At 33.1% G+C, this 20494-nt stretch overlaps 3 protein-coding genes across 3 annotated transcripts in view; 2 read left to right on the top strand and 1 right to left on the bottom strand.

Moving 5' to 3' along the window:
• Positions 1–624: 624 nt before the first annotated feature.
• LOC132700810 (cell division cycle protein 20 homolog) lies at positions 625–3967 on the bottom strand. The gene is made up of 4 exons (XM_060668358.1): positions 3434–3967; positions 3114–3384; positions 1168–1841; positions 625–1113 (listed from the first exon to the last, which is right to left on the bottom strand). Exons 1-4 carry the CDS (start codon positions 3857–3859, stop codon positions 919–921), a joined length of 1566 nt encoding a protein of 521 aa, XP_060524341.1. The 5' UTR covers positions 3860–3967; the 3' UTR covers positions 625–918.
• A 576-nt stretch (positions 3968–4543) lies between these two features.
• On the top strand, positions 4544–6277 carry LOC132701387 (regulator of nonsense transcripts 3B). The gene has a single exon (XM_060669253.1). It carries the CDS (start codon positions 4741–4743, stop codon positions 6040–6042), a length of 1302 nt encoding a protein of 433 aa, XP_060525236.1. The 5' UTR covers positions 4544–4740; the 3' UTR covers positions 6043–6277.
• Positions 6278–7019: 742 nt separating this feature from the next.
• Positions 7020–20494, top strand: part of LOC132701388 (protein draper-like) — a 35414-nt gene continuing 21939 nt past the window's right edge. Inside the window, 1 exon segment of the mRNA XM_060669254.1 lies at positions 7020–7207. The gene's annotated coding sequence lies outside the window, so the exon portion shown is untranslated.

Here is a 20494-nt window from a genome sequence, read left to right as displayed (position 1 = left end):
TCAATTTCATGCCATCAGCGGTTAACAACTATTTTTTTAACCACGGCTTCCCTATTTACTCCCGTATCAACTTTGAGTTTTTCCAGCAACACATCATAGGCTGCGCACTTTTTGTTTCTGTCACTGTATTCTTTACTCTTTATTTTCCCTAAACATGGTAAGCTTTTGTATACCTCAATAGATTCGCTGAAAAACTGTTTCTTAACATTCGTCATTTTGTTGCTTACTATCCCACACACGCTCAGGTTTCCAAGTTTGCGCAGGCTAAATTCAAGCACGGTCTGATTTTGCGCAGGCCAGGAAAACGGTCTGCGCAGTCAACCGGACGGTCACACAAACGCAACGATAGGCCTGCACAAACTAGGTTCGCACAGGCGGCCTGTATTAAAAAACTGAGCGTCCGTGTGGTTAGACATGACGACTCACCTTACCGGAGGTTGTGGGTTCGATTCCCGAAAAAATTGTTATGCGTAAATTTTCCTCGGCGGATGCCGGAAAATGGTGAATATCATAATTTGTGATGAGCGCGATTAAGAGTATAAAGAAAACTGCTCTGTAATAGGAAATCTACCTTCCATTTGAAAGTAATAAACAGAATTTATTTGACCAGATAACCAGATAATGAACAAATAACCCATATTCGCTGCTATCCTCAAGTCGTTAGGTGGGCCGATAATAGAGACCACAACAATTTAACAAAGATAGAAAATTGCTACATAGATAAAAATTTAAAATTAAAATTTTTGAAATTTATGTGAATATTACAGAGCAAAAATAAAAAATAAACACAGTTATTAAAATATGACTTCATTCAATTAGCAGAATAGAACCAGTCCATTACATAAATGGGGACAAACTTGTCAAAAATAAATTACAATACAGCACAATCAGTCAAAAACGAAACATGCACAGGAAAAACTATCTAATACATTGTCTCAAAGCGCTTGGTTTAACTTTGCCGGTTTCATCTTTCTTCTTGGCTTTAACTGGATCTTTTACAAAGCATTTCCATAACCTCAAGGTTTCATCTGCGCCAGCAGACAATATAGTCGAACCATCAGGAGACATTGCCAAGTGAAGGACTCTTGCTGTGTGGCCGTTCAACTCTGCTACCTACAAAATACCTAATGCTAGTAACAAAAACTTAGTAAAACAAATATGTATCACCTTTGTTATGGACGGGTATTTCCATATAATAACTTCATTATTTGCAAATCCATGTCCCGAAACAAGTTCTTTGTAATTTGTTGCCCATAGCAATGCGCACACCTGAGACTTGGTATCAATTGAATTAATACAGGACCCTGTATGACAGTTCCAGAATCTAATATGTCTATCGGCAGTGCCACCGCCACTTGCTAACACATGAGGTTGCCAAGGGCACCAAGCCAGAGCTTTTACAGCAGCTTGATGATGGGTAAATGAGTAAAGTGGACTTAAATCTGAGTAATATTGTCCACCAACGGCGGACCACACATTTAAAAGATTATCATTACCACCACTAGCAAGGTACTTTCCATCAGTTGACCACTTAAGTCCACAAACCTCTTGGGTATGACCCGATAATGTGGCAACAATGTGTTCCCTAGTCCTAACATCATGATGTATAATTTTGCCGCTTCGACATCCACTAGATAAAATGAAAGAGTTCCATGATAATGAAGCAACCCTTGCAGAGTGACCGTTCATAATACGGAGTCGTTTCGACCGAGCACAGTCCCAGAGCTCTATTGTACCCTGGGTTGTACCCACAGCCAATACGTCGCCTTCTTGTATCCATGACAGAGAACATACATAATCATTACCCTCCAGTTCTAAGAGCTGATCAATGTTCCCAGTTCCTGAAAATTAATAAAAATCTAAAAAACTAAAAAATAATTATGGCAGTATAGGAAAGGAGTCAACTCGGATTACCAAAATACCTTTCACGAAAATTCAATGACATGCCAGAATTTCAGAATGAATGTTATAATTTTGTTATAAATTGTTATATATGAAAAATATAAGTAATTTGAAAAAAAAAATCGACTAAAAAATTAAATAAACCTAGCAATTTTAAAATTCTTTTTTATGGTACAGGTACTATAGGTGCAAAAATAGAAAAATTTAATTCAATTCTTAAATAATTTTTTCAAAAAAGAATTTGAAAAATATTGTCTTGGATTAATAATTGTTGGATATATTTTTTGAATAATTTCATAGAGGGAGAATTTTTTTTTTTTAAATGATTCAGGATTTTCTTGAAAACCTTTGACAAAGTTTGATTTTCACAAGCACATGAAATACAGGATTTTAGTGCATAGTCTAATTTCCGATAATGACTAATTGTTAAAAGTACAATTGCTTAGTAATGATTTTTTAAAGATTGCTTTTAGGAGCTATTTTTTGGATACTAATATCCGACTGCACCAGGGCATACTATAAAATTTTGAGTTTGTTTTTATTAAAAATTTTACTATAAAATTTAAATTTAAAAATGTACTTTTTTCTCATGTTTGAAAAGATTTGTTTAAAAACTAAATGTTTAAAACTTCATAGCTTGGTAAATTGACGGAAAATGAGATGAACATTCCAACATTTGTCCCAATATATTGTTAGTTTTTAGTAATTAAAGAAGCGAAAACCAAGCAAGTTATGCCCACAAAACATATATGATATAATACATCCAACAAATCAGTATCACTAACATACTTTTGCTAAGTCTAAGAGGATGCAAATATGAAGCAGATTCTATTTTAAATATATTTTTTAAAACACCCCTGATGGCATCCTGTATAGAGATAATGTTTCTAAATTTATGTTGTCCTTTTGCAAGAACTCTATCTTTACCTAAAAATGATCTTTTGAAATTTTTGCAAAAATAATAGAAATAATAGCATAGTTTCTGATGTGTGTATTGTCAGGGAGATCTAACTCTGCAATTGTAAAAGCTTCAGGGTAGCTGCCCTTTCCAGATGATTTATTAAAAATATATTATTAAGTTAAACTCAAAACTCAGACTACACCTTAAATTTTAGTTAATATTTTCTATATAGTTCTAGCAGATGAATTTTATGTATTAGATTCAACCTTTCACAATTAATTGAAGTGATAAAGAATGAGAGTAGCATTACCAGCATTCCATAAGTAAACATGAGATCCTAACGCAGCTGCTAAAATATTGTTAGCACCCCAGTCCAAAAGATTAAGATAGTAATCATCTACTATATCTGGTGCATCTAAAATTCTATCAGGAGCATGTGGAATATATCGGTTTGTGGCTTTTATAGATGCTGGTGTCTTCGTTTGGGAATACAGCACTCTCATTGGATTTTGAAAGCCTTCTGGGGCAGCAGGAGCTTTATGTGCATAAGAGAATACCTTTTGACTACCGCCTTTACCACACTGAAAATGTCATATGAAATAAACTTTTACTCTAATTATATGAACTTACCATGTTTTCTGAGATAACTCTACGCAGTTCCATTGAAGTTGGACTCTCAGGCTGATTTTCGTCTTGGGATAACTTAAACTGGGCTAGCTCCAAATTACTGGCAACTCTTGATGGTATAAATCGATCCCCTCCTGGAGTTTTGGCACCTTTATTTGGAGTAGGGGTTTTTGATTTCTTTAATGGAGTTTTTGAAGGCGTTTTAGACCGTAAAACCTTTTCACTTTCTGATCCTTTCGACGGCGTCTTTAATAAACTGATTGAGGAAGATGAAAACGACTTTTGTTTGGACGAATTTAAATTGCTGGTATTATTTAGCGAAGCATTTTTGCTTTTATTTTTTTCCCACCTTGGTTGAGGTCCTTTCGTTATTGGTCCCTCCAAACTCAGAATGTTATTTACATCGTTCCAAAATTTAAATTGAGACATCTTCAATTAGTTCAGTACTAAATAAATTTATGTTTAGATATCTAAGTTTCACAATTTACTAGATGTAGATAAAGCAAAAACGTGTCAAACCTACGGTCCAAAAGCGACTGACCGTTAACGTTAAGATGAAAAATTTTGAAAACGTTTGACAACTGACAATACCAATATTGCCAATGTAAGAAATGAAAAAGTTCCTAATTATGTACGACTTTATCCATGATGACAAGTATTGTAAATGACGGGAGGAATACCATTAAATTTGCAGAAAAAGAAACAAATACACGTCGCTATTGTCCTGCATTTTTTTTATTTCAAAACTTTTTCGCTGCGTAATCGTTTTCCACAATTGGTCGTTCAAGTTCCTAAGGCCGTATATATATATATATATATATATATATATATATATATATATATATATATATATATATATATATATATATATATATATATATATATATATATATATATATATATATATATATATATATATATATATATATATATATATATATATATATATATATATATTAATTATCGGTTAATCCTCCCCTAGTTTATTATAGTAGTTTTCTTGCTTAGTTACCATATCATTTCTGTCAAAATCGTTTGCCAGATGTAATATTTTCCAAGTTCTGAAGACCATGTCACAGAATACAACATATCGTTTAGTGGTTTGTAGCGCTGTAACAATATTCTTAGTATTCCGTCACTGTGAGGTCTAATTGAAGTGAAAGTCCTAAATTTAAGATTTAGTAAATGGGTGGAGGTCTCGTTGGAGAAATGATTCCATAGAAACAAGAAGAAAAAGAAGAAGAAAATGTTATGAATGGTATTGAACATTCATTAAATTCATTTATTTAATTTAAATTCTAATATTAAGAATGACCCTAGCAGAGCACGAACGTAGAAACGATAGTCGAGAAAAGCCTTTAACTAAAGTTGTTATTCGACGATTGCCACCACAAATGACTTGTGAGCAGTTCATTAATCAAGTTTCACCTGTGCCAGATTACAACTACATATATATGGTAAAAGGAGACTTGACCTTAGGGGATAACGCGTTTTCGCGTGTTTATCTGAATTTTGTTTGCCCTGAAGACGTTTACACCTTTAAAGAAAGATTTGACAACTATGTGTTCCTTGATGGAAAGGGCCACGAATATCCAGCTGTTGTTGAATTTGCACCTTTTCAAAAGATTCCTAAGAAACGTGGCAAAAATAGAATTGATTCGAAATGTAACACCATTGAATCAGACCCATATTTCATAGAGTTTGTTGCCAGTTTGAATAAAACTGAGGAATTGGAAGCAAAACCAGAATATACACTTCAGCTAACTGATAAGGCTTCAGATAGAAGTGAGGGAACTACCCCTCTATTGGAATATCTTAAAAACAAAAAAGCTCAAAAGCAAAAAATTCGGGAAGTAAGAAAGGAGGAACGGGAACGAAGAAGAAAGGAATTTGATCGAAAGCGCGATTATAAAGCCATTGATCTAAAGAAGAGTGATGAGCGATCCTCCAATTCTTATGCTAGTAAATCTTTTAGTTCAAAATTGACTATATCAAAAGATTTTGTGGATGCTAAAGATGAAGATAAGACTTCTAAACCTGCTGAGAAAACATCAGAAAAAGTTTACGCAACTCAAAAGAATAAAGACCAGTTTCAAGAGAAAAGAAAAGAAATAAAGCCAAGGTTTCCGAAAAAGGAGTATCCAGAGTACAAAAAGAAGGAGGAGCTTAAAGATAGAAATATTAAATCTAGATTCTATGATGAATCCAAATTAGAAGCCAAAGGAAAAAGAGTAAAAAAGTACAGTGAAAAGAGAGAAGAAAGAAAGATTGAAGCTCAAAAGGCTGAACAACGTAAGTTAGAACAATTAAAACAGATTAAAGAAGCATCCATAGTTATTCAAACTAAAGCAGAATCCATCTCTCCAGAGAAACAAGTGGAGTCAGAACAAATGGTAGGACAAATAGATGAAAAATCTAATAAAGATACAGTTGTGGCAGAACCTAAAGAAAAAGCTGAATGCATTAACAAAGATATAGAGAAGGAACTAGAAAAGGATATAGATGAAAAATATGAATCATTATCATCAAAAAGGATTCGCAACAAAGATAGGCCAACTATTGCTATTTATAGGCCTGGTATGCTATCAAAAAGAAAACAAAATGAAGGTTAAAGTTATTTATAAAATGCTGCTTAAAATTTATGTTTAATTTTTTTGTTTCTTGTTTTTGATGTTGAAGCATTAATTTTGCGGCAAAGAGGGTAGTAAAGTTTGGTTGGAAGAATTTGATTGTAAATAACTAAATTTTTTTTTGTCAACTTGATCTGTGTGTTTTATTTCATTTTTTTTCATCAGCTTCAATTCATGCAGATTCTTGTAATCTAATAAAGTGGAGTAGTAGCATCTATATCTCTGTTGGTTTTAATATTAAGAGTAAGATTCCAATCCAACATTCCTTAATTCCGTTGTTGCCATCCATTGCAACAGATCTCAAGGCCTGTGAGTGGAAAGCAATAGATTTTTTCATTGTATTTTAAAATGGTACTGGCAGGATTTACACATTGGGAATTTAATAGGAAATTTATACAGCATCCTAAAACCGTTCCGAAACGATTCTAAAATAAAATCATATCAAGGTCAATACCTTTTTTAAATTTGAATCTATAGTGTTTTATGATGGAGTTGTAATATCCAGTGTACTTCGGGCACAGTCACCAAATTATGGGATAGATACAACATACATCTATGCATATATCTCGCCGGTCATAGTTCGGTTGTGAAGAGAGATGTGTTTATTAAAGACAATTTCGTTTACAGAACAATGTAACTAAATAATCTTTGGATTGGGAGATATAGCATGTATATATATAGTTGCAAGTCTGTGCGTATACGCAATGGCAGTAAACAAAACTTGTATAAATACACTCAAAATCTTCTAAAATCATCACTGGCAACGTCGCTTTATTAAAACTTTAAATGAAAAAAAAATACAAGTAAATATTTCGAATGGTTTTAAAAAATTATTCATATTGTAGAGAGATATAAATGATTCCCTAAATTGTATTACCACCTAGTATTTTAATCTTCTGAACAACAAATTTATTCCGAAATCGCGCAACATTGTTGACCTGCCCGTGCGGATTGTCAAGCGATGACATTTTTTAGTTTGTTAGTAGAACTTGCGATGTGCGTTTTTGTGTAATCTTGTGTTCTTTTTGAATCTGTTTTGTTTTTAATTTTTGCTATATTATTTCAATAATTGCTTTTTGCACAATTTCTTTCACAATCAACACACGTCGTCGGGTATTGTGGGATTATTTTGTACAAATTCCAAATGGTAAGCTAATTGCAATTGCTAATTCACTACTTGTTTGGTCGCATTTTGTTCAATTAAACCGTGTGTACTTATTAAATTTTATTTTATGATTTTGATTTTATACCATTGGTATTGGCTGGTAATTTTACGTTTTAAAATATTTTTTTCTGATTATTTATTTGGGTTTTCACGGAAATTATGTTTTTGGGTTTAACTTTCCGGAATTCAACCTTTATATGAAAGCCTCTGTGAGACATTGACCATTGGACTGGTCATTGTATCTATTGCTATTTGTTATTACTTGTGTCATGCTAATTGATGAGGACAGTTACGTTTTTGTCACTGGTCTTCAATGTATTGTTCTTTATGTTTGCGTCTAGATAGAATTCAGAGACAAATTTGCAGCAATTATTTGAATTTAAAAAAAATGGAGAGTTTTAATCGAAGTTTCAGTTGCCACACACCTCATAATGTAATATGTAATATTGGTGTCTAGGTATTAAATATTGCAATTTTACATCCATTGCTGATTTTTTTAAGTCATTGAAAATATGAAAAACTGCGATAAACACCTCATCCCCTGTTTTCTTTTGCAGCTATTATAGATTTGTAAATATTAGGTTAAGTTCTGATTAGTTATATCCAATTTCTAGAACGCACGGCCTTCAATTGTCATAGCTCCAATAATAAATGAATTAGCAATGGTGTCCAGTTTATATATTCACGAAAATTAGTAAAAAAGGCAAGGAAAACTAACAAAAACAATTGTGGATGCGCACTAATTATTACCAAATTATGGAGAAAGCATTTTTTTAAACTGCTTCCCTACCTATGCATAATTTCTTTGTGATTATATGGGAAGTGAAAGAGTCATAGAAAATCTCAAATGTGTGGGTTGGTTTTTAGGTTGTCACACCAAGTTAGCGTAACTCCATAATTAGAAAGATACGTTTCTAGTTGCGGGAATAGTTACTTAGAATTTTAGTGTATCATCAGATAATAATAATATTTTTATAATTTCCTTAAAGTTGTTGCAACTATACGTATAAATAATGCAATAAACAGCAATGCAGTAGTTTGAGTTGAAACGATAAGAATTAAGTATAAAAGAAATTAAATTATTTGAAAGCGGTTTAATTTCAGCCAGGTGGTGTTTTATACAAATTATTTAGTGATATATGATACATACATCTATTTAAGAAAGTATATTTATAAATTTCCTTTCTTCAACGATTCATACTACTTGCTATTAGACATTTAATGTATTATTATTTAAAATGTATTCCCACGTGAGATGAAAATCTGAAAACAGGGGTTATTATCACTAACGAAATAAAAAACGTCGAGCGACGATTTTTTATTGCAGTGACTCATCTCACAATGTTAAATCTCTAAAATCAGCACATCCTTTCTGGGTTAGATTAAGTTACATTTCGCCTCTCGCATCGCTGTTTTGTTTATAAACTCTTATAACAAATTTGGTTTGTTTAAACAAACTAGATGTAAACAGTTACGGTGGCGTGTTATTTTTTCGTATTTACTATTGCATCGCATTTTCATATAAAAATGTCACATTAGGAAATTTGTTGAGCTTTAACAGGTCTCTTCTTAACTATACAGGGTGTCCTACATTTCACGTGGTGATTTCTCAAGTGTTTTTAAGACTATAAATGTGTGTTCTAAAAAGATTCGTTTTCGAGTCCGAGTTTTAATTTAGCTCTTATTTGTAGGAGCGCTATCTCCATGTCTTTGCTCAGTTTGAAAGGCACAATTTTTTGTACCACCCAGTGTTATATTTTTGATAAATAAAAGAATTGCTCGATCGTTTTTACTCGAAAATGGTCAGCATTAGAAGTCGCTAGAAGCAACCGTTTTAGAAATATTTGGGCTTAGTAACCGATGCATATATTATAATAAAAAAAAATCAAGATAATTGGTCAGTTTATTCTATAATCTACAATTCTACAACCGAAACAAAAAAAAACAAAATAAAACTTTGACACTTTTATAACACAATACACGAACGAAGTCACGAACATAACTAGCTGGTAACATCTTTAAACTCATCTGCATTTAAATTTCTTTAGATTCATGTTTGTTTGTCGATGTTACTAAGCGGATTTTTGCGGATTACGGTCTAGTTTAATAGAACGTTTGCTAAATTTGTGACAAAGGATCTGGAGAATCAAATGACCATTAATTTGTGAATGCTCAAATATATTACTCAAGCCTTGATGTGTTTCTGCGAGAGTGTCAAACAGGTAGGGGGATGGAAGCGTCATGATTCTGTGCTTCAGGAAAAGCTTCCTGTAACATGGATTGCAGGGCACCCCCTCCAGAATCCTAATTGGCGATTCCGAACTACAATTATTCTAGGTTTTTAATTGATTTAATTTTAATTTGTTAGAAGGAAACCAGTTTATCGAAATGTCCAGCTTTCTCTGACTTTTGCTGAACTAGATCAGTAGCGCGTGTCGATTTGGAGATCACACTCGTATCATCAGCAAACTAGATTCAGCATTCCTTATCTACACACATATGTAAATCTTTCATAAAAAGAATAACGACCCCAGTATTGAGCGCTGAGGCACTCCGCTTTTTAATTATTGTTTATTATTTATTGGTAACAACTGTTATCAGCTGACACATATTGAAACTTCTCGCAAAGATCATTAGATCCACTGGACGGTCAAAAGGTACACAGTCAAAAAGAGAAAAGGCCGTTTTGAAGTTTGAAACTTATATCTTACACTTAAAAATGCAATAATGTGAGTGTAACAAATAACTTGACGTAATAAATAAAATGAGTCAAATTGATCAAATAAACAGGGGTAATAATCAGGTATGTTCAAAATATAATCACAATAACCGATTTGCTCATCGAGCTTTTGCTGTAAATTTGACTATTGTTAATTATTAGTTGAATTACGATTTAACACCACAAAAGAAAGGCAAACCCGATCACTAAGACTGCTCAAAAAAATATTAAAATTTAAAAGTTTTATCTTACCAGCGTTGTAATTATGTGGACGTACCTTGTTTTTTCCATGTACGCATGGTTTTTCTCCTTTGTAAACCAAAAATAATAAAATTTAGGAGTATATCATAGAGTTTATGGATTTGCCTACAAAATGGCACTGATAGCTCGTTTTTCATAAAAATGTGACAAACCTGGATTTTCCTCTGTGTTATTCAAATTCTTTAGTCAGATCGCACGTGACCTCAATAGTAGACGTGCCCTCTGCAACGTTTTCAATAAACCCGAGCAATGCTTTCACTACTCAACTTCAACCACCTCCCTGACCAAAGCAAAAACTTTACTATTACTGGGATAATGTTGTATAAATCATTTTTGAGGGGCACTAGTGTTTTGGTTTTTATTGCTGTGATTCACTTAATAAGTTTTTATATAATCAATCACAAGCGCTAAATTCTGCAGGTAAACGGGACTAACGGAATGGAAGAGAGGAGTAATGAATGATACTCTGTTATCTGTCAAAGACAATACCTTAACATTTTCAATCTTGCTTCCATTTTTTAAAACCTGGAAGTAACTTTGTCGCACTTGTGATATTGGTAGATACCGATTATATTTTGCGTGTACGTTATATATTTATGCTTGCTCTTGCCGATATGATACTAACCAAAATATAACTTTTTGAGTAAACTGATACATATATTAGGGAAAGTCCTTTTTACTGGCCTGTTTGTCGGTTAGGTCTTAGTCTATCGACAATGACAGTGAGATACTATTTAATCCTGTCACCTTGTTGGTCAACGCGACAAACTATGGAGTTTTCGTTTCAACTGTTGAATCTGCTAGAGTTGCACAACTTGTATACATAATTGCATAGTCTCTAAGCCCAATAACAGTTTTCCCAATTCCTTTTTTTCTCTTCCGTTTCACTTGTCTGTATGGTACAGGTTGATTTAACCTGAGTTATGAATTAGTAAAAAAGCTGTTAAATTATCTGCAAATGTACAAACAAAACTATAAATAAGTCAGGTAATTAAGTTATAATAACCAAAGCCACAAAACTTTTAAATAAATATGTAAATCAACGAAAACGAGATATAAGTGAAATCGTCTTTATGCATGCTAGATAAAACTCTGATTAAGAGGGTACTTGTTAAGTATGACATTCTATTGCTTATGCAAATAAGCATGTTTACCTCAAATAACCGTTGCCGTAATGTAATAGATAATACTCCTTGTAATATTCATACAGAATGTCACAAATTCTCTCCACACCTTATGGGACCACAATAACTGCAAAATTTCGAGAAAATTCCAGCCAAAAATTGGAAATGCAAACCTAAGAGTTTATTTTTTCTTTGTCTTTTATACCCTACCCTAGTGACTGTTTTATTCGGGATATTTTCAGAAGTATGCGAGTTCAAAGTTGGCATTTGTTGGTAATGGTGTTATTTATAGTTACAACATTTTTCAAAAAAAGTCGGTTTTTACTTATTCTTTAGAAAAAAAACTTATTACTATATTAATACTTTTATTCAATTACGCCCAAGAAAGGGTTTGTACTTATTTTTCCTTCTTTGCAACAATATTTAATATTTTAAGCCAACAAAACCTCAAAAATTTTGTATAATAAAAGAAAAAAAACATTGCTTTGAAAAACATCAAAATGGCGAATTTTGTTAGTTTTTGTTGTTCAATAATTATTTTACTTTATATTATTTACTTAAATTGACAAATAAATGAAATTTTGTGTGGTAATTAAAATAACATTATTTTCATTTGTCATTGCAAGATCTGTCACAAAAAGAGTTTTCATAAAAAGTTTCATAAACTGCTTATAAATATAGTTAAAATACTACACCGTCAAAAGAAGTAAAGGTCAGTGTAACTATTGAGCGGGAAAAATTAAATCTGCAGTAGACTTGGAGATTTTGTATTTTTTTTGTATTTGCATGTGTTTAGTTTTCAAGTCAAATTAAAATATTAAATTCCATGGACATAACAATTGAAAATTTACGATACGAGTTTTTTTTCTATTTTGAAATTCTAGCTTTTAAATTTAAAATTGTGGGCATGTCAAACTAATCTATATGCAGGTGTCATGGTTTGTGTGTGTGGTTGTTTTGATTTTCTCGTCAAAAGTTATATAGAAAAGGCCTTTTCAAATTGGAAAATAATTGCATCGCGTAAAATAATGTCCGTGCTCGGGCCTCGATATCTTATACTTCACATGAAAAAAATGTGTCGTAATGTAAAAGAGTACCGACAGGAAATGACTGATAATTATTGTTACAATGTAAAGACTAACTATAGTCCGGATAATTTTGTTGACATTGTTTTTTAGTTTGGGAAATACGCTGTTACGTGGTCTTTAATTGATTTTGTTTTTCTTATATGATTTATGGATCTGTCGCGCATATTCACGTTATCATTGAATATGGTTAATAAAGGTTAATAACTCTAAAGAAAGTTTGTGGTATCATTTAGTAGTGTCTGTCACCAATTTTTAACGTTCCGTTACTTGATTGACCGACTAATTCTGTTATAGAATAAGAATGTTGAGTTTTTGTTACTGCGTGTAATTGTGATATGTGTATGTGTGTAATTGATATATTTGCTAAATATTTAGTCTGAAACCAAACAATTCACAACCTAATTGTAAACCAAAATTTTGAATTTATAAAACTAGCTTAGGTTTTTAGGAAATTTATAATTCAAAATTTTCCAGGTAAAAGCAAGACATGTTCTTGTTGACATTCCTGTTTGAAATCTGTAGGGTCGGTTGACTTAATGTATGATTAAATAAAAACATGACGCTATAATTAAAGTTAACGACCTTTGTTAAGTACTAACATTGGGGTGTATTAAGAAAGTGGAAGGAAATGAGGGTAGGGAAAATTACCAGTTTCCGACGATTTCATACATCAAGTTATAACGTTAGTAATTTAAACCCTTTTGTTTTTTTGTGCATTCTTTTATTACCAAATAGATAATCTAGACCAAGCAGAGGATCATTGTAATCTAAATACAAGTAAATTAAGCATGCTGATGACATTGAGGACACAGGTGTATTTATATTTTGATCCAGAAGAGACTGTATAATAAAGCATCAAAACTCAAATACATCTGTTGTTATGCTATTTGGTAATTCTAATGGTAAGCAGAACTCTAAAAGAGAATTTTCTAGTTCCATAACCCTGCAGTTTAAAACGGCTGCAAGAAATTTAGGTGCTCTTAGGGACCCATAATCCCAGATTTTCAGAACATCACTTTTAAATATATAAATTTAAAAATGTAATGCTCTAACACTTTCACACCTGACTTTCTGTGCTATCGTATATGGATCTTGTATTAATTAATACATTGCTGATCGCATACGAAAGCTACACGTATACGACTTACTTACACGATTTATTTTCGGCATACGATGGCTTAGATTGGCCGATCCACGATAGCTATTCATCTGTCTGTTTTTTCCATAAAATACTTATATAAAGCTTCCTATTTATATAAAAAAAAATCGGTTTCGCAGTCATATTCATAGGGTTTAAGGGTAAACTCACTATGCCAGCACGTAGGACTGCAATATATGAACGGCCCTTTTCTTATATTTTAGCAAAAGCATAAATGATTTTCGTGAAACCATTACCTTTATGTCGTCTGCGGTTAAACGGTCCGCTCTTCATAGGTCTATTTTGGAGTATAGTATAGTATAGTATAGATTTGGTTGATGTTATTGTTCTTGCAAGTTCTGCAGCTATATACTTTTGATTTTTGATCTTTCATTGTTTGTTTGTTTAATTGTAAAATTATATTGTATTGTAATATTGAATAAGTATCAGAGAAACAATGCTGGTCAATAACATTAAACGAAACGGAGAACAGGCAAGCCGTGTAAATCTCACATTTTTATATGCCGTATTAAACATTTAAATGACAAGCAACAGTCGGAAATTAATTTATTTAATTAAAATCTGGATCGATAAATTGTAGTTGATTGTTGAAAATTTCAACAGAAAAAATTGTTTTTTTTATGAATTTAAAATCACTCCAAGTATTTTTTAAAATTCCAATTCAAAATACACTTCTTTCGAATGCCAAATGTTATTTTCTTATATTCAAGGAATTACTAATTAGTTATTCACAACAACAACAAATTGTAGAAAAAATGGGACGCCAAATGTTTTTTGAAAGTTTTCTTTATTTCACGTTCAACCTCATTTTATTTAATTTCTAGATGATATTATCTCATTAAAGCCTTTTTTCAGAAGCATTGAAGCATTCTGTCAATTTATTTGCCCTTCCCTTAATATTAGGAGAAACTGATATTAGTAACATTACGATTACTATTAATGTTTAACCACAACCGCGCTTGTCATTTATTGATTATATTTGAGATTTTGATTTATTTTATTTAGCCTGCAAGATATGACGCACTGAAGATTGATATTTTATCCCTACTGAGCAGTCAGTGGAGTGAAAAATGTATGGTTAATAACTTCTGTATTTGGGCTTCCTTGTAAGCAGAAGACAAAAAAACAAGTAGACATTCGATAGCGTGAATATCGGATAACAAAAAACCCCACATAACATAAACATTTCGATGCGTTGTCCAGGAGCCAACCACACCTTACGTTTATGGCCTCTAAATCGGTACTTCACCGATATACACATAGAGGTACAATACACTAGATATCTAGATATAATTATTTATAATGGATAGGACGGGATTCTTGAAATATTATTGTTGTATCTTAACCCAAAGTCCCTGATGTAAATTTTTGTTAGAGAGGGTCCTTATATGGGCCCTGCTGTTAATATAGGATACCTTGATATTTTTACAAAAGCGAGTGGCAACATCTTTTGTATGTATGTGAATGCAAATTCTGCCTGCTTTGATTTAATTTTTTTGCTCTCTTAATTACATTTTATTTGCTTTATATATTACTGATGTCATTTATAAAGGCTACCATTGTGGAAAGTTAAAAACACTTTATAAAATTTTAAGTTAGTAATTTTGATCCACGTTGACAGTTTGGATTATAGGACATTTCTGAATATGAGCCAGAGTTCATATTTGGGAACTATGCTAATTAGTCATGCAGAATTGCCCTAATATTGCCAACAAAGAAAAACCAAGGGCATTTAAAAAAAAACAAACTATGATACAAACGGATAATTATGAGGTCAATGTCGAATGTTATATTCCATCTTTTAACTAATGGCAGTAGATAAGTACCAATATTCAAGATATCCAAAGAAGAAACGTGAAGGAAAAATAACAGTCATCGAAATTGATTGAAAGATAGAAAAATCTTTTATGAAAAAAAAAACCGATTAGGTATGGTTTGGGTGGTCATGGTTAAAATTTTATAAATTTTTTTAAGGGTTTTTGGCAAACACATATTTAACAAAAATCAATGTGGTTAGTTTTTACCTCATTTTTCTGCATATTCTGTATTCCCCGCGCTTAATTCGCGTTAATCCCATATATAATTTTTCTGAGTGTTTTCCATTTTTAAGATATCAATATTTTGCAACCGATAAGATATCCATTGTTACAAAACTGCAATAGACATACAACTATCATTATTTTTAGTACTTGCAGGCCATTGAGTGGCTGTTGTTCTTTGTGCAATTGTATTTCTGAGATTTTCTTCCCGACGCTGGTACTGTAATACTTTTATCATAACCATTTTGTTGAATGCTTTTCGTTTTCGTCGTCTGTGTAAATTTTGCGAAGTTATTTTTACACTCGGCACGTTCCGTATTTATCTTGAAAACGCCTAAGGTCCGTTATTTTTGGCGTCTATTGCAGTCGTTTTATACCCGCCCGATTATTTCCTGAACTAAAATATCTGTCGACATATTTTAAACACAAAGGCTTTTTAAAGTAAAGTAACAGCGTCATAAAAATACAGCAATATGTGTTGTTTATACTTTCTTCTCAAATTGAACACCCTATATGTTACATAATGTAAATAATTTGTATACAAAAACATTGTTAAGAACCTATTAGTATATATAATATATAATATATAGTGTATATAACCTCTATACACCTTCGTGTGTGGACTGTATCTTGCACTCGTACCGTCAAACGCACTTTCCCTTGTGGTGGTCAGTTCTGTACTGGCGCGTTGGGCGGCATCCCTTCGGCTGCACAAACGGTCTGGCACGCACTTGGACCGTGATTGATGCATGATAGTCACGTGACTCTGGCGTGTTCACACATAGCGGGGTTTCACATATAGCAACGACAAAACAAATAGGTTCTTAACATACCCCCCGCCTTGAAAGAATGTAAGTTGTTTCAAAATGAGAAAGTTCAAACTAAACACTTATTACAATGGTCAAATGAAACTTAAACATGATGACAAAGTGACAGGAAGAAAAATGAAAAATGTAATTTAAAGGTCAGTAATTGGAATCGGACACAACTTTAGGACAGCGCGTTTTATCACTCCCGATGTGGTCTTGACTGAAACGACGCGCACAATATTGTCACTACCTGGATGAAGTTCAACTATACGCCCTAGCCGCCATTTGAACGGGGGTAAATTGTCATCGCGAACTAAAACCATTGTACCAACTACAAGATTATGCTGGTTCTTTTTCCATTTAACTATTTCTTGTAATTGACCAATATATTCCTTCGTCCATCTTTTCCAAAAGTGTTGTTTAAGGACTTCCAATTGTTCAAAGTGAGAAAGACGATTCAAAGGAATATCCTGTACATTTGGATAGGAAATTGATTGAAGTGAACGACCAATTAATAGATGAGCTGGAGTTAACACCCCTAGGTCGTTTGGGTCAGAAGAGAGTGGCGTTAGAGGTCGAGAATTCATTACGGCCTCTATCTGCGTAAGAACTGTGTAAAAACTTTCAAATGTTAAAAGTACATTAGATAGTATTCTTTTGATGTGATGCTTCGCTGATTTCACTCCTGCCTCCCAGAGACCTCCGTGGTGAGGCGAGTAGGCTGCTATAAAATGCCACTGTATATTTAAGTCCAATCCGCACTGATTTTTTACAGAATCTGAACTGTTTCTTAAAAAATCGCCCAATTCTTTCAACTGATTACTAGCCCCCTTAAACTTGGTACCATTGTCAGTATATACGTTGGTTGGTTTATCCCTGCGAGCTATGAACCGTTGAAATGTCTCTAGAAAGGCTTGTGTTGGCAATTCAGTGACAAGTTCGAGATGAACTGCCTTGCTAGTCAAACAAATAAAAAGTGCGAGATAGCATTTTTGTATTTTACATCCGCGTCCCTTGCGATCTTTTATTTGGAAAGGGCCGGCGTAATCAATGCCTGTGTCTGAAAAAGGTGGCCTTGGTGAAATTCGCGCCTCTGGAAGATTACCCATTATTGTAGTCGGAATACTGGGATTGAATCGAAAGCACACAATGCATTCTCTTACAATGCGCTTGGCAAGATTTCTACCTGCGACTGGCCAGAAAGTTTTCCTGATATGGGAGAGAAGTAATTGTGGGCCGCAATGCAGAAGGACTTTGTGTTCGTACCTAAATAACAAGTAGGTAAAATGATGTTTTGAACATAAAAGTGCTGGGTGCCTTTTATGAAATGGGTAGAATGAATGTTTAAGTCTACCTCCTACACGAATTAGACCATCGTCAAGAAAAGGGGTCAAACTAAGAAGTCTGCTTTTTGAGGAAACCTGATTTGACTTTGAAAGTTCATGTATTTCCCTTGAAAAGCTTTCGTGTTGAGAAAACTTGGTTAAACCTTCCCTTGCATGACGGAGTTCGAAGATTGTTAAAGGTTTGTGATGTCCCTTGGAAGACTTTATTTTGCATAATTTTAAGATTGATGAAACGTCCTGACACAAACGTACTGCGTCTTCGAAACTGTCAGCTCCAGATAGCAGATCATCGATGTAGAAATCCTTACTGATGACTCGAGATGCATGAGGATTCAATGATTCGTATTCGATAGCTAACTGTTTTAAGCAGCGTGTGGCTAGAAAAGGAGCACTTGCCGTGCCATAAGTCACAGTATTAAGAAAGAAAGTTTGAAGTTCATCCATGGGATCTGCTCTCCATAGAATAAGCTGCAAAGGATGATACTCTTCTTGGACTAATATTTGTCGGTACATTTTACAGATGTCTGCAGAAATGACATACTGGTGTTGCCGAAATCTTAGCATGATGGAAACCAGATCATCTTGTACCACAGGCCCAACCATCTGGATAGAATTGTAGGATACACCTGATGAAGAGGGAGCTGAGCTGTTAAAGACTACTCTAAGTTTCGTAGTAGAGCTATTCTCCTTTAGAACGCCATGGTGTGATGAATAGTATGTAGGTTTGGAATTGGATGAATCAAAAATTGACATGGGACCTACATCGTGGTATTCGGTCATAAAATCTGTGTACATGGCCTTTAATTTGTGATTTTTCGAAAGTTTGCGTTCCAGCTGCAAGAATTGGTTTGTCGCCTGTAACTTGGAATCCCCTAAAACTTCTGATGATTTCTTAAGTGGAATGGCTACAGTGAATCTACCATTTGAACCGCGCTTAAAATTATCAGAGAAGTGTTTTTCGGCTTGAAATTCCTCATCCGACAGGATCAGCTCACTTGACAACTCTTCGATTTCCCAAAACTTGGCTAACTGTTTTTGAACATCTAAAGTGGAGAGATGACAGAAAGAATGATTTGGGGTGGAAATGCCTAACGGACCAGAAATGAACCATCCTAATCTACTGTTATGTAGAATAGGCTTGTGTGACCCGAGAGATATCTTTTCATTATCAAGTAAATATATAAATATAGAAAATGGTAAAATTTGTTTAAAAAATATTTTAATTGAAAATTCTTGGGCAGTTTTTTTAATTTACGAAGCAATCGCTCGTTTTCGTACATAGCAACCATAGACATATACATATGGAATTTTTTAAATTTTTTTACTGCCAGAAATTGATTTATGTTCAATAATAAAATTAGGTGATTTTATAATGGTTCAAAATATGAAAAGAAACCATCAAATACAAAATGTGTTGAGCTGTCTTCAAAGTTTATCGAAAAATATTAATTTAATGCAAGAGAAAGTACCTTTATTTTTGAAGTTTTTTAGAATTGATTTTAAGGAAAGTTGATTATTATTGAAAATTATTGTTGGATTGCAATTTTATTCATCTGTCATAACCTTCTCCGTATTAGCATTGATAATCTATGTCTCTGTTTCTCAATATGAGGGAGTTATAAATCATTATTGAAATGTAAAATTTAGTGTACCTAGTGTATAGTCTGTCTGAATCTTCATCGTGTTGCCTTTCGAAGGACCCTTCCCGATAAAACTTTAATGATGTTATTACCTATTGTTACTGGGTAAAGCTAATAACAAAAAAAATATTCTTACTTAAGTGACAGGGTGGGCCAGGTATATTTCTTTGTTTCTGATATATTTTTCGAGTGTTGACAATTTGTTGCAGTGTTGAATAATCGTTTTTACTGCGCGTTTTGAAAAAGTTATTTTACGATACATATTATATAACGATTTCGCGTCGACATCATTTGTCGCTTGATGCAAAACGGGTTGTGAAAAATATTGTATCAAATTTCAATCCCTAGAGCACTTATTCAACAAGAAGCTTTAACAGGAACCTGTCTACTTACAAAAACGCCAACATCGTCGATAAGGAAGGGATATTAATAGTGAAGTGAAGAAAAGGAATAAACGTAATGTAAGGCAATAGTGATCAGGACCAAATAGGAAGGAAAATATATTGTCTTTATCAAAGCGAAGTTGTTCCTACCTCGGATGAACTCAAAATGAAGCTAAAAGAATTTGAAACCAATATAAATATAAGCCGTGCCATCCTCCAATGAGTTATTTGCAAAATGGGATTTAAGTACCGCAAAATAGACAAAAAGCAAGTAGTAATGGAATCGCACAGATTATGCACTTGGAGATCTAATTATCTTCAATCAATTATAAGATATAGATTAGACCACTGATCCATAATTTACCTTTATGAAACGTGGTTCGATACACAAAACTGTCAGACGAAAGCACCTTCAAATAAAGGAAAACGCATCACTGTAATACACGCTGGGTCAGGAAACGGATTTGTCCTAAACTGCTTGCTGTTGTCTGCAACGAATATTAAGGATTGTAGCTGAGATTATCATTATTATCATTATCAAAATAATCTTTTAAAAAATATTTCCAATAAAGTGCTATTGCATATGCAATTAATGTGATTTCTGCGATAATTTGGCAAAACACGCTAGGTGTACTGTTTTACGTCTTCCATATCATTGCATATTTAACCCTAGAGCATTTGTGGAACTAAGTAAAATCAAA

This window comes from Cylas formicarius, unplaced genomic scaffold (genome assembly GCF_029955315.1).
Source record: "Cylas formicarius isolate icCylForm1 unplaced genomic scaffold, icCylForm1.1 PGA_scaffold_4__25_contigs__length_36172078, whole genome shotgun sequence".
NCBI lineage: Eukaryota > Metazoa > Arthropoda > Insecta > Coleoptera > Brentidae > Cylas > Cylas formicarius.
The sequence above is the reverse complement of the archived record's forward strand: the minus strand, read 5'-3'. Positions and strand labels throughout refer to the sequence as shown.